Source organism: Mesoplodon bidens, assembly GCF_964165515.1.
Source record: "Mesoplodon bidens genome assembly, chromosome: 1".
Classification (NCBI taxonomy): Eukaryota; Metazoa; Chordata; class Mammalia; order Artiodactyla; family Ziphiidae; genus Mesoplodon; species Mesoplodon bidens.
Window position 1 is genome coordinate 225,207,996 of NC_138176.1, and position 13,154 is coordinate 225,221,149.

The 13,154-nt window shown below is 42.8% G+C and overlaps 1 protein-coding gene across 3 annotated transcripts in view; it reads right to left on the bottom strand.

Annotated features, from left to right (window-relative positions):
- LRBA (LPS responsive beige-like anchor protein) overlaps positions 1 to 13,154 on the bottom strand; it is an 808,478-nt gene that overhangs the window by 5,418 nt on the left and 789,906 nt on the right. For all 3 annotated transcript variants that reach the window (XM_081242275.1, XM_081242274.1, XM_081242273.1), the window contains exons 54-56: positions 7,884 to 7,985; positions 4,677 to 4,873; positions 104 to 255 (exon numbers count right to left, since the gene is read on the bottom strand). In XM_081242275.1, coding sequence (XP_081098401.1) covers positions 104 to 255; positions 4,677 to 4,873; positions 7,884 to 7,985 — 451 coding nt within the window. The remainder of the gene's footprint in view (positions 1 to 103; positions 256 to 4,676; positions 4,874 to 7,883; positions 7,986 to 13,154) is intronic.

A 13,154-nucleotide genomic window follows, 5' to 3' on the forward strand; every position in this document is an offset into this window, starting at 1 on the left:
TGCACAGGTGACCCTCACAACCCAGCCCATCCATCAGCCCATTTACATACATTCCCTCGCCAGTTTTTAATGCCACCAGTATAGACCACAATTCCAGTGTTACCTCTGGTCGTAAGACAGTGCCATGGCCCGGATCCCGGCGTCACAGCCTGGATAGGCGAAGAGCTGCTTGAGGTCAGACACCTGCCAGACGATGACCACACCTTTGTCTCCTCCGGTGAGCAGGTACTGCCCGTCCCGGCTCAGCTGCATAGCCTGTGAGACACAGCAACATTCAGTAGAGACACGGCTCTCGGAAAACTTGGGCCCTCACTGCATCTCTGATTAATTCGACATGATGCCAGCCGGCTACTGGAGCCACAAAGGGACAGGGTGTGTATGTGTTCCTGAGGAGTTTTCAGGAAATCATGAGTCATAGGAGACTTTGGCTATTTTTCAAAAGTCAAATGGGCAAAGTTAGGCAATGCTTGAGTTTTTGAGTTTTTTTAATTTTTGCTTTTTAAGGATGAGGTGGCAAACTCTTCCAATTCTATGACTACTAATTAAATGGTCCGTGTTGTGGATGGGGACCAGCACTGTAAAATGAAGCGCTTCCTGGCATCTCTCCATTGCACTGTGGTCATGCTAAGCCTGTTTTGTACCAAGGCTGGGCAGACAGTGCTAGCTGACCTCATATCACTGATGAAACACTGCTGCCTGTGGGGCTCAGCCCCACAGGAGACCACCTACAGCTTGAGCACCTTCACTAGGCCTGCTGGAAGTTTACAGCAGGTGGGAAGACAACTTGGTAGGGAACCATGACTCCCAGGGTGATTAAACCCAGTTTAAGCATTTTCTTCTTGCCCCAGGACTGACTGCTTCCTGCCAGTGCTGAACTCAAAGGACAGACACGTTATTTGCTCTTCAGTCCTGTCAAACCTACCAAAGGCAGGCCACTTTCTTTCTTTCTTTCTTTCTTTTTTATGACTTTTTACCTTCTTTTCCTGGTTGAAAAAAAATCAAAAGAATATTTCATGACACGTGAAGATTATATGAATTCCAAATTTCAGTGCCCATAAATAAGCGTTATTGGAACAAAGGCACATCCATTCATTTCTGGCTACTTTTTTTTTTTTTTTAACAGAGAAAGTGTGCCAGCTCCTGATATACAAGGTCCCTCCTCCTACTGCCCCGTCCTCTCCTCCTGGCCCCTTCCCTCCAAACCTTCCTTTCCCGGTTTATTAACATACACATTTCCTTTCTTTAGCTGGGTGACATGGGGAGTTCTAAAAGTTACTGCAAATACCTGTAATCTTATGTCCACCTGGATACAGTGAATGTGGGAATCCAAATTGTACTAGGAGGCCAGAAAGAAACTATCTACCTTCTGAAGAATATATTTATACTGTTCTGTACTCAGTTTTAGTACAGTTGCCTTAAGTCTTTACCCTTTGACAAAAAATTTTTTTTACATTATAGAAATGTTTCATAGCCATTCAATTCACACTCAAGTAAATGCCAACTTTCAGAGGTCTCTTAAATTACAGCTTATTCTCAAGAACACAAAACTACATCTAAGAAATCAAAACCTGTGGGTGGAAGACACTTTCATGTAAGAAGCATTCTCTAAATTTTAACCAAATACCCATAGTAAGATTTTTCAATATAAGTGAAAACCAATATCTTTTTCCCCCATTCATTTCACAAACATCAATCTCTAGGGGCTTATCTGGGAAATGCAATGAAGACTACAACAAATAATTATTTGCTACACTTATAAAATTCAGCTGATGAAAATCCATTAACCTTACGGTTGTGGTTCACTTGAGTTTTATACTTGAGGCTTTTTACTGGATAAGTGCTATATTAAAACATAAATTAAAACCATTAATCTTTAACTCTTTGTCCTAAAGAATCCCTACTCCTAGTTCTGTGTTGAAATAAATAAAACCTGGACTTTTAGGACTATACGTGTATCAGCACCTAAAACATTTTATTAAACCAGGTGCCTGCCAAGGTTAAAAAATATTTTGCTGGCCTTTCTCATGAGAGACTTGTCAAATTTCCTTGAGAATAACAGCCAGGGTAGGATTTCCTGAATAGCACCCTATCTCCCACCCAAACCAGCATTCACGTACTTCTCAATTCTCATACGCCTCCTCCAGTCTCAATCCAGGTTGGGTTGAGACTAGAGATTTTAGGAGGGCCCTGGGGACGTGTGAATCTCAGCCCCTGGACTCCTGAGTGCTCGGACAACACTGTAGGTGCACCAGTTTCCAGGAGGTACCAGCAGGCCACGGCAGTCTGCTGGCGACAATCCTATCCTAAGACACAGCTTCCCCAGGAAAACAAAATAAATGAGTTCCCATGGGTGAAATGGGGGTGATCCTATGTTTAGGATAACATAACTTTGCTGCTCTGTACAGGCTGCCCACTTAAATTTAAGTTACTCATTAAGACATCTAAACATTGCCTAGTTGATGTGCTCTGATATGTTAACCAAATGCCACTGCACAATCTGGCATCTAAATAAAAACAGGTGGGAGGCCTTGATTAGTGCAGAGGTTCCCCAGACCACCTGCCTGCAGGGTTCTTGCTGTTTCAAAGGAACTTCACTTCTGGTCTGAGCTAATGACTAATTTGTTTCCATGGTCTCCTTTCCTTATACAGGCTCAGACTGCAGGATGGAGGTGGAGACTTTTGTTCTGTGATGTCTCTTAGTCCAAGCCTGTGATTTCCTTCCACCCTTCCCAAGGCAGTTAGCTGTGAAAGTGTGGGTCTCTGGAGCCGGGCATGGGCTGTGCTCATTTCAGGCAAGCTCACTTTAATCACACAGTTGCCACTTAAAAGTTAGTATGATAAAGTGCAGGCGTGCTGGGGAAAAGGCGATGGATTGTTTAAGCCTAAAATCCAGTGGGAAATATTACAGAGGGAAAAAAACAACGGCCATAGGGCAGAGAGGAAAAGCCTGTGTGTACGAACAGTCTGCAGAAAGCCTCCGACCGCTGCCTTGAGGAACTTCCCAGAGCCTTTGGTACTAACTGAAGTGCCACAGAAATTGTTTTAGCCAGCAAGGGATTTCAAATTACTTTACAGATTTATTAGTGTAGCTGACAAAATAATCGCAACTCAAAGTGACAGATTATCAACATTATTATCGTAAAGGAAAGAGGAAAGGAAAATCCTCTAACGTGTACTTGGTTTAAATGAAGGGAGGGAAAAATAAAAGCAGAGTGTGAGCATCTCTGTTTGCAGCCTTCGTGGCAGAGGCGGTCAAAATGCACTGGAGAAAACTCACAGAACGGGAGAGAGAAGAAAGCCATTTACTGAACTGAGAAATCATCCTAGGATCCAGAAGCAGCAAGCGCCCTTAGTCTGATCAGTGTAATCTATATTCAGGGCCTCTGTTCCTTAATACTTCTTGACCCCAATATTTATGTGAGAGAAGGGGGTGATCAGACTAGATCCGGGAAACTGGGAGAACGTATGTCACCTAAGTCGCCCCAGGTCAGGGGTAACAATAAGCATAGTGGCCAGAACTAGCTGAAACCACACTCAGAGGGCCGAGGCCTCCGCAACCTTCTTTCCCCCAACACATCCTGGGTCCCTTCGTTGTGCTCAGTCCACATGGCCCTCCACCCCCATCGCGGGAAATGACAGGAACACCAGTTTCATTTTACCTTAACCTGCACCAAGGAGTTCGGAGGTGAGAAAAGAAGGACCTTGAAAAAATAGCCTCAGGGACTTCCCTGCTGGTCCAGTGGTAAAGAATCCATCTTCCAATGCAGGGGACGCGGGTTCAATCCCTGGTCGGGGAACTGGGATCCCACATGCCACGGGGCAACTAAGCCCACACGCCTCAACAAGAGAGGAAAAAAACCTTCACACCACAACTAGAGAGAGAAAGCCCGTGTGCCGCAATGAAAGATCCCGCAACGAAGATCCTGTGTGCTGCAACTAAGACCCGATGCAGCCCCCAAAATAAAGAAACTAAGTGAATAAAATAAATATTAAAAACAAGAAAAGAAAAAAAAATAGCCTCTCCGAGAGCAGTCCTTACTCTTTTCTTCAACCTCTAATACTTAGGGAGCCCTGTCCTGAAAATGAAAGAAGACCCTGGCAGGTCCACCAGCACCACCACCTCTTGTATACCAGAAGTGAAAAACGTTTGCCTGATTCACATCATAATCGGAAGCACAGCTTCCTTAACTTGTTGCGCCTGGGTCTTGTTATCCACAAAGAAGTAAAGTCTGCAATTAGATGCTAATCCTAAATCATCATCATCCCTACCACTCCCGCCATCAGCCTGTTCGGGTATAAAGAGAGCCGGTTTTAGGGGTGCTCTATTGCACTATTTTAGCTTTGATACCCAGAAAACAACACTATGCAGTTAACTTTCTTAGATGAACAAACGAAAAACAACAAAAAAACGAGCAGTGCCACTGAAAGCCACCCAGGATGGCTGAAGGAGCGTCCCCGGCTTCACTTAGTGACCTCGGGCTGAGCAGTACCGTTGGCAGGGCTGGGACGGGATAAGCCCTGTCCAAGTGCTACCTGATGATTTTCTTTTGGGGTGGAAGAGAGGCCCTTGGTGACTAAACACAGAGGTTTCTTTGGCAAACCCTCTCCCTCCTCACTCTCCTTTACACTTTGAGGTAAAAACACAGGACGTTGAAAAGTCTGTAAGGTATACTTACCCTTATGTTATCATCTGTTTCCATGGTGGCCTGGAGTTTTCCATTCACACTGAATGTACAGAAAAAGCCATTTTCATAGAATATGATGCAGTGACCCTCTCTGGAAGCCTGAATGAGTTTTGGTTTCAGGCAGTTTTCAGGACCCTCCAAGGTCCTTAACAAGTCTCCATTCATGGAATGTATGAGACATGGTCCTTCTGAGAAAACAGGAGAAACAAAAGCCTAAATGAAGTTTTTGAATAAGAACAGACAAATGTGACCTGAATCTTGAGCACCGTTGAAACAGGATGCCAGTACCCTATCACAGTTGTAGAAAGCCTTAAAAAATTATATCTGAGATTTCAGTTATTTTGTAAAATCTGCATGCTGGCTAAATCTCACCTTCCACTTGGGAAAGAAGAAAGCTGAGTCATGCATGTTCAAGTTCACTTCTCAAGAGACAGGAAGTTACTTTATGAAATTCATTATGCCAAGGGATGATAAAAACTGGAGGAATTCAGAAAGGAGCAGGACAAATTACAAATCCTAGAAGAGCTTCCAGGAAGGCTGGGCCTCAGTTAAACACCGGCTGCTGTAAGGCACACAGGGTCCCGATGGTAGCAGCATTGGGGCCTGTGTGGTGAGAACTCATTAAGGCAACTTCTGAAGGCCTAAAACATCTTCCGTCCCACTGATTGCTACTTTGCGATGAAAGAAGGTCCCTGGTGGTCCCCCTCCTCACCCCCCAGCCCCCAGGGAAATTCATACAGAGATCCTCCTGCCACTTCTCCTTGGCAAACAAGTCTGCGCCCCTGCTGTCCCCTAAACCAAGCAGCTTGCATCCACCGCTCCCCACTCTCCGGGCTGGCCTCCAGGCTGAGATGTTTGAGAAGGATAGAGAAGCTGCATCTTTACTGAGTGCCTCCTACGTGAAAAGCAAAAGAGGAGCAGGAAACCCAAACTGCTCGTGTGATGAGTAAGTTCTAAGAAATGTCTGAGTTGGACAAAAGGGGTAATTAGACTATATGCCCTGCTCCTCTCTGGGCTAAATTTCTCATGGCTACATGGAATCATCACGTGTTCCCCACGTGACCATTAAAACGTGTCTCTCGGCTTTTTCTTGACCACTCAGGGAGTTGATAGGTTTTTAGTGTTCTCGACATAAATACATAAAGCAGTCTTTGCACAGTTCCAGCATGCATGAATTTCAGTTGTCACTCTAAATGACCCCAGTCCCTCAATGCCACAGGTCAGATTTCAGTTATCACAGGAACTGCATAAGGTACACACTTCATGGTCAGCTTGTCAGTCCACACATCACTATAAATAACAGGTGTGCATCATGATGGGTGACCAACCCCATCACTTCTTTCAAAGTCTGTTAGTGAATGGTCACTGCACGTCTGTGACTCAGCTCATGCACAGACAGCAAACTCTGTAGTTGTGTTGCCTCCTTGTCTCCCAGGGATGGAACTGTATGACATTTTACAAAAATGGATAATCAAAAGAGGGTAGTGGCCAAGAAAGATGGATCTGAAGTAAGGAAATGAGAAGTGACAAAGCTGAAAGTAAAACTGGAAGCCAACATAAACGGAGTTATAGAAGATAGAGCTGACCGTGGGAGTGCTGACATCGCTACAGATGCAGCCAGAGGAAGTGAGTGAAGGTGATCTTACTGACATAAGTTCTGTAGAACTTATGGAAAGTGCTGTAACAAACATGAGGATGTCCCAGAAGTCATGTCAGCAAAAATCTCCACATTAAAGGAAACCCAGGAGATATTTCATGACACTGAAAGCACAGAAGATAAAATGTTGGAAGCTGATCCAAACTTAGGAAGGAGGTTGACGACTGGTCAAGGCACAGAGACGATTCTCACTCCTTAAGTTACACGGAGAGACGGGGGCAAGCACCTTCCAAGTACTCTTGATGTATTTTTTCACAAAGAAATAAAATACTTTCATTCTTAATGTTTCTAATGTTTCAAATTAGTGTACTAAATGTGCGTTTTACTATTTTTTTCACGTCCATACATGTGTATGTATGCATATATGTATAAAAGTGAACAAGATGTTTAATGTTTTGATAAAAATTTTTAAAGGCCATGGAACAATCATAAAATTCCCCATTATTTTTCATAATATTTCCTGCTGAAATTATTGGTTTTTAATATCTTTGCGTGGTTTCATCTTGCATGGTCATTTTTATGGTGCCGTACCACCGTGCAAAGTGAGGACAGCCTGTAACATGACAGGTTCATTTTACATGTGTCCAATTTGGATCACATACAGTCCAGGAACTCATGTTAGCTCAGGATAAACGAAATCATTGGGTATAAGGGAAAAACATCCAGTAGTTATAGAATTCTTGCTATCATTGTTACTATTTCATTGTTTTGACCAACTGAATTTTTAAACACCAACATTTGACTCTTTAATAAGTCTCGTTAGCTAGACAAAGTATCATAGTTCAAGACACAGATACGGTGACTCAAAAGCTCTACGCTTCTCCCTCAGATAAGCCTAAGAGATAGGTGATTACAGTCCTTTTTTGTGTTCAGAGCTCAGTTCAGGGCAGAGAGACAGAGAGATGAAGAGACTATTACAGCTGAATAAGCAATGCACTGGAGACAGCTGTGCTCCGGGTCAGATCCTGATTTGTCGTGTGCGCTCTTAGAAAGCTTGCTGAATATCTTGGGCCTAAATATGTGACGATGCTGAGGGACAGACCTCCAGGCCAACCAGCTGAAGAATCTTTCCACCCCGTTCTCAGTGCCATCCTGGCCCCTGCCTAGTTCAGAGATTTGGAAAGTAGAACAGACTGGGTCAGGAGTTCCCGTTCAGGTGTGAGGTGGAACCCAGCCCAGTCAGAGTCCAGAAGGATAAACAAATACACTAAGACTGTCCTTGTTCTCGCCTCACCCTTCAGAGCAACGCTGTGAAACAGGACTTCCGGCAGTGATGGAAATGTTCCCTTTCTGGGCCGTCCAGTACGGTAGCCACTAGTCATAGGTGCATACTGAGCCCCTGCAATGTGGCTAGTGCCACCAGGGAGCTGAATTTTAAATGTTATTTCGTTTCAGTTGAGGTGAACAGTCCCATGGAGCTAACAGTCACTGTCACAGATAGCACAGCTTTAGAGAAAAAGGCACCAAATTCACCTTTGGTAATGTGTTATGAGAAGACACCAAAAAAATGCATCCATTTTTTGAAGGCCCCACAGATTTACCTTTAGAACCGCTTAACACGAGGCCGAGCTCAGCGCAGACGACAGCACAAGTGATCTCAGAGTCATGGCCCGTCAAGATGGCCCGAGGAGTGGTGGTCTCACCTTAAGGAAAAAAGATTAAACGAACAAATCAATTCAAGTTCATGCAGGGGATGACCTCCCTCTACTCAGATTAAATCATCAATCATTTGTTCCTGATTCCCATAATGCTTAAATCTTTAATTTATAGTTTGGGAATTTGTCCCCAAATCCTGTTTTAGGAGTAGGTACAAACTATCTGCTATAGTTTGAGGAACACATGTTGCTGAATTTCTAAGCCTTACGTGATTATCAAGCAACAATAGTTTAAAACAGAACAAAACTAAGACAAAATCTGTATTATAAACTGCCTCAGATACTTTGCAAATACAAATATGAGTCCTTTGATTAAATGATTTTTGTATGGATGATTATAAAGGTAGGGACTGTGGCTTAATTCCCATTTCAAAGAAAGGCGGCCTCCTCCTCTCCGCCCCGTCACCCAGCCCTCCTCTGGGCCAGTGAGACCCCTGTCATGATGAAGATGGTCTGAACCAGGATTCATGATACTCAAAGCAGCCCCTCTCTTAAATACCTATTGTCTTTCCCAAGCTTATGTGTCATCCTGATATAAAATCTTACAGAGTATAATTCTCCATGGTTCATTCAAAGAACAGAGGGGGAGTAAAACTATTAATATTAACTGTAATTCTACTGATAGTGACTGAACAGTAGGGGAGGAGGGTGAAGGTGGGACAGGAAAGGACTACCCAAATAATGGACGATGTTTCAAAACGTCTTCACAGGTAGGAGGAGTCATCCTGTACCTCAGTCCCAAACTAAAAGGAACGCTGTGGTTGGCTGTGGAGGCCGCCCACGAGGGGCCGACGCAACGGGCTCCACCTGTGCCGGGCTTTGTGCCAAGCCACAGGGGAAACTGAATTCCATATTTAGCCTGGAGAACACTATTTTAAGACAAACCAGTCCTCTACTTTTTTTTTTTTTTTTTTATGGTACGCGGGCCTCTCACTGTTGTGGCCTCTCCCGTGGCGGAGCACAGGCTCCGGACGCGCAGGCTCAGCGGCCATGGCTCACGGGCCCAGCCGCTCCGCAGCATGTGGGATCTTCCCGGACCGGGGCACGAACCCGTGTCCCCTGCATCGGCAGGCGGTCCCTCAACCACTGCGCCACCAGGGAAGCCCTAGTCCTTTACTTTGATAGTCTCTGGGGACAAGGACACAAAATGCCTTCATGAAGTGGACTAATGAGCAGGACTCTGCCGGCACTCTAAGATTTCCTTGATTAGGACTGCTTTTAGAGTAAGATTGACAAATGGCACTGTGTGATCCACAGGGGCACCTGTGCCCAGAAAACAGGTCCCTACTACCAGCTGTGGAACTCTGTGGGAAAGAAGAACTTGTCATCCTAACCCCATACCCTTGGCTATCCTTGGAACAGTCACCTACCCTGAGGAGAGAGATCTGGCAGATCAGGGAAAAGGCAGCAGAAACCTACTGTCCTTGGAAAGGCAAATGCTGCCGGTCACAGAAATTAACTGGTGGTTTTTATGAGGGTCAGTGTGTTCTTTGAAATGTCATGCAAACTTCTGTACATGCCTATGTTTTCCTGGGGGGTGGGGAGGGGAAGAGGAAAGGGGGGTTTATTGAACGCGCAGACCAGGGGAGGGGCCCCTACTGTGCAGACAGGGCCTGGCCTCTGTGCTTCTGGCCCCGCTGCGTCCAGAGCCTGCAGTTACTTCATGTCTGGTCGTCTCACGTAATCGTTACAAGGCGTTTATTGGAGTGCGTGATGCACAGCGGTGTCCCCACAGTGTCCTTCCTCACTCTTGGTGACTCTAGGTACTTCTGAGTGAGACGTGGGTGATAAGGCATCATATCAAACTCTGTTCCACGTTGGCCATGCTATGTGCAGTCAGACTCAGAAACTGGCTTGCGTGCTTGGTGACCAAGGGAGGCCTCAAACGGCATAGTAAAAGGCCAGGGGATAAGTAGAACAAGGGGCTTGGTTTCATTTGATTCACTTTTAAAACTTCTCTGGGGAGAGAAACCCACCTTAATACAAAGTTTACTTGATATTTTCCAAACCAGAAAGCATTTGTTACAATAGCAGCTATTTTTTTCCCTTAAAAAGCATACAAATTTGGTAAATTTGTTAAGAAAAGAAGCAAATATTACAAACCTATCTGAACTACTTAACTTTCTTCTGGAGATAAGTCTTGCCACAAAAAATAGAAATATTTTTAAAAGTTACCAATACTTCAGCCCCGATTCATGGTCCCCCCATCCCCCATCCCAAGATGCTCTATATTCCACGAAAATACCATACAATGTTATTTTTGAAATGTCTAATTATACCTGTTGGCAACTTTTTAAAAATCAAGAATGAAAATCATTAAGATCTAAGGAATATATTTTCAGTGTGATTGTTCCTTTTTCGTTTTCATAAGGTACCATTTTATGGGGAACAAGATTTGTGTTTTAACTTGAATTGTCTTGGAATTCCTCAGTGGAAAATAAGGGTCTGAAAGAAAACTGATGACAACTGAAAGCAATCTAAGTGTAAGCCAAAGTAAACGAAGGACAGATGGATAGTGGGGACACAGAGGACGTTGTCACTTAAGCATGCCAATGCTAATTTTTTGTTTTCTAGATCTAAGAATATTTTCTCAGGGACATGGGGAGGAAGTGAGAAGATTGCTGTCAACTGGATTTCTTTCTTTAATGTAAAACAGTTGCAATACTGAGAATTTTCTATGACTATAAAGTTAGAGTTTAGGAAGCCTCACAATTTACCCCATAAAGTGAATTAAGATATAAGCATTCTTTTTTGTAAACTCATAATTAAGATTTTTATAAGTATGCTTTACTTACAAAATAATATTTTCCAGTAATCTACACTGTACCAAACATTTGCCCCTCCACAAATCAGAAGACACATGTACATGCTGTGTAATTTCAAAACTGAAAAGAGATTTTCCTTTTCCTAGGGCCTGATCTCTAAATAAAGGCCTGTTCAATGCTAGGACTCTGGCTTCAAAGTTTGGCAAAATGTTTTCTAAACCAGGAAGCAGGTTAGACAATTCAGGAAATATGGGGGGGTGGGAGGAGAAAGCAGAAAGGAAAGGGAAGGGAAGGAAAGGAAAGAGAAAAAAACAAATTGAAAGCATAAGGGTAAACTTGTGATCATTGGGTTCTACTGGTTTCACAAACACTCACTAGATTTCTAGTAAAAAAGACCCTGCTACTGAACTTTCCTCCCCTTTAGGAAACGCACATTAATGGCCTCTAAAAATCCACATACAACAATATGAGGAGAGAGATCATTTTCTCTAAGAAAAGCCATTTCCAGTCTTGTTTAAAGACTAAAGTTTGCATTCCCTTTATTATATGCAGTGCAGATTGGGTGTTCTTTACATTTTCTCATTAAAAAATCTATTCAAAATAAATACTTGGATGTTTATAAGTTTCAATAAACCAAATGTTTTATGTATTAAAAGTTCACTACAGAAAATAGAATTCTATGATATGGGATTTAAATCCAACAGGTCCAAACTAATAAGTTCCACAGATATTTTGGGAACCCCTTTGGAATGAAATTATGAAGGGTAGGAGGGTTGATGGGAGGCGGAACACAGGCTTCATATGTGGCTCACAGAATCGAGTTATTTCTCCATAGTTACATCCTTATACATCATCCTGCAACCCAGCAATAACATCCCACATACCAATAACGATATACATATGTGTCTGTGTATATTTGTTTGCAAAGCCTAGAAACAAAATCTGGGAACCATATAACATTCTGACTGCAGCACCCATCTAAATCTGCCCCTCCCAACTACCTGTCAACCCACAGAGTTAATACCTAGGGGGGAAATCAGCTCAAATAAGACAATACTGGCCATGTATCACTTTTTCAAAGACCCCAAAGCTATGGCCATCTCTCACTGAAGTCTCTAAACTGAGTAAGGAGCAGGGGAAAAAGTCTTCTGAGAAATATCAGGTTAATTCTTTGATACAAATTTGCAGTAGTTAATGGATACAAAAAGTCTTTACTTTTGCTTTCTGAGATAGTAGCATCTACCAAAAGCTAGATCATAAAGTAGAACACATTCCCTTAAGAACCTTTTAAAGTCGTACTGCTTGAAAAATCGTCATGGCTTTCAATAAAGCTGAAGAGAAAAATTTATCTTGCTGCTAGTTTAAGGGACTACACTTCAAACTCTTCTTAAGGAAAAATAAAAAGAGAAAGAGGATAGACTTCTTGGACTGCTTTGAAAAGCTTGAGCAATTACTTCAAAGGAAAGGGTATCTTTGTCCGGAGAGCAGGTTTATGACTACTGATGCAAATCCTAACCAAAGGCTGAAAAGGATACTCAGTGCATCTTTATGGATGGCCTTAAAGGAAGATGAACAAGTCAGAGGAGATTAAAGACAGTCCAAATCCTGCCACGAATACCAGGACACACCAGTTTTAACAGATGTGCTTTTCTCAGTACATAATACCAAATATCAGTTACTAACTTACAGACACCATTATAACAACCCAACTTGCATTTAAGCAGCACAAGATCTCCGTAATACCCACTTAGCATTTATATTGGACTTATGTTTTAAAATATTACGTGAAATGTTTTACACCATGAGGCAGAATAACATATGCTGCTTTTAAATGTGTTTCTTTGGTGGCCTCGTAACACTCGGTGTATTTCTCCATCAGATGGACTATGCCCTGAAAGAAGAGAAGGAGGAAACAGTAATTCCTCTAGTATCTGTTCATAAATATCCAATGAGAGAAATATTTCAAAAGATCTGTCTCCATTAAGGCAAAGGGGATTAAAAGCTAGGTAAAAATAGACCCGACACGTATTTCTGGCAAACTCTGAGTTACATTTTTAAAAATGAATAAAGCTCTTGGTATTTTTGGCACCGTCTCCTCAGTCTTCATGAAAATTAACTTACTTTACAAAGGCACTGCAGAGTTCTCATTAGCAGTTTAAATATGTTGGGATTAGCAGAGAGAGAATCCCCTGCATTCATTTACCTTTTTCATATCATCTATCGTGAAATGCAGGGCAGTTCAACACTTCCCTAGTCTTAGTTTTCTAGACATAAAACTAGCTCTTCCAATGAATACCTAGTTTAGATGACTCTTGGGACAGAAGTTAACATTTCCCACTTGTCTACTCATTCATTCCTTCACTCCTTCACTACATAACATGTACTGGGTATG